Source organism: Propithecus coquereli, unplaced genomic scaffold, assembly GCF_000956105.1.
Source record: "Propithecus coquereli isolate 6110/MARCELLA unplaced genomic scaffold, Pcoq_1.0 Scaffold59, whole genome shotgun sequence".
NCBI classification, from domain to species: Eukaryota; Metazoa; Chordata; class Mammalia; order Primates; family Indriidae; genus Propithecus; species Propithecus coquereli.
The window spans coordinates 6694178-6695275 of record NW_012151840.1 but is presented as its reverse complement, the minus strand read 5'-3'; the positions used below and the strand labels follow the sequence as shown (position 1 = coordinate 6695275).

Sequence of the window (1098 nt, the reverse complement as noted above, 5' to 3'; positions counted from 1 at the left end):
AAGTTTTAAAATGTATATTATATTACCATCTAGATATCTTGTTCCATAAGCACATTCTGGAAATATTCCTCTCAAATATGTGATGCAGGATACTGAAACTGCTAGGAGCCTCTTCACTAACACCAAAGACTGTTGCTCAGTTGATATCTTATTGGGAAATGCCAATGCACTCTAAAATTCAAGAGAAATTAAAACATTTTATTTATATTTATTCAAAATAAAGTTTCCCTTTAGACATACATACATGCTAGAATAAAAGAAAAAAAATAAAGTTTCCTTGGACTTAAAGTAGATCCAATTTTGCATAAGCATGACATTAAGACTCTGCAGAGAATTCCTCCCCATGTAGGGTAGTAATCCCTGGAAAGTCAGGGTGGCTTCTAAAACGTGAAGGTGTTTTTATAATAATCACCTAAAAGAAACATGCAAAAAGTACTTAAAAATCTTAAGAATCCTCTTGCAAATTAATAATTAAAGAATCCTCTTTGCAAATCCTCTATAAATGCATAATACAAGGATAGATACACATTGATTTTCTCTTTGGTCACTGACTAGGTTTAGCCGTAAGATCCTATGCAAAGATGACAAATTTATTTTTGTCTCTGGGTCACGAACATTCATTTTCTAGAGGTAGACTGCCATGGACAATAATTTTGTCAAAGCAACATAACAGTATTCATTAATATCTAATGTAAATTAAATTTGAACCAGCAATTTAATACAATGCAGGAAACATCCAATAGAAATCGCATTAATCCAAAATAGTTTAATGAATATCTTCATTTCTTAAAACATGGAATTTCTTGGTATCATTAAACTCTCGAACAGTTGACTCTAACTTCCAAATAAAAAAAAAGTAGTTCAGACTTCAAGAAACAATAAAATCAGCTAAGTTAAAATATATTAAAATACAAGAAATCATACCATGGAAGTCCTCTGCAACTGTGCAATGGCCATCTTCTTCTGATAAAGTATTTTCTTTAATTCAACCTTGTGACACAAATACAAGCTTTAACTTTAGCTCTTATTAACTTTAGATCTGCTTTTTATCTTTAACATTCTAGTTTACTACATATAAAATTGGAAAGAATTTTATGT

At 30.2% G+C, this 1098-nt stretch overlaps 1 protein-coding gene across 1 annotated transcript in view; it reads right to left on the bottom strand.

The window, feature by feature from the left end:
* HORMAD1 (HORMA domain containing 1) overlaps positions 1-1098 on the bottom strand; it is a 54278-nt gene that overhangs the window by 47138 nt on the left and 6042 nt on the right. Inside the window, exons 2-3 of the mRNA XM_012658611.1 lie at positions 925-990; positions 27-171 (exon numbers count right to left, since the gene is read on the bottom strand). Coding sequence (XP_012514065.1) covers positions 27-171; positions 925-957 — 178 coding nt within the window. The 5' untranslated portion in view covers positions 958-990. The remainder of the gene's footprint in view (positions 1-26; positions 172-924; positions 991-1098) is intronic.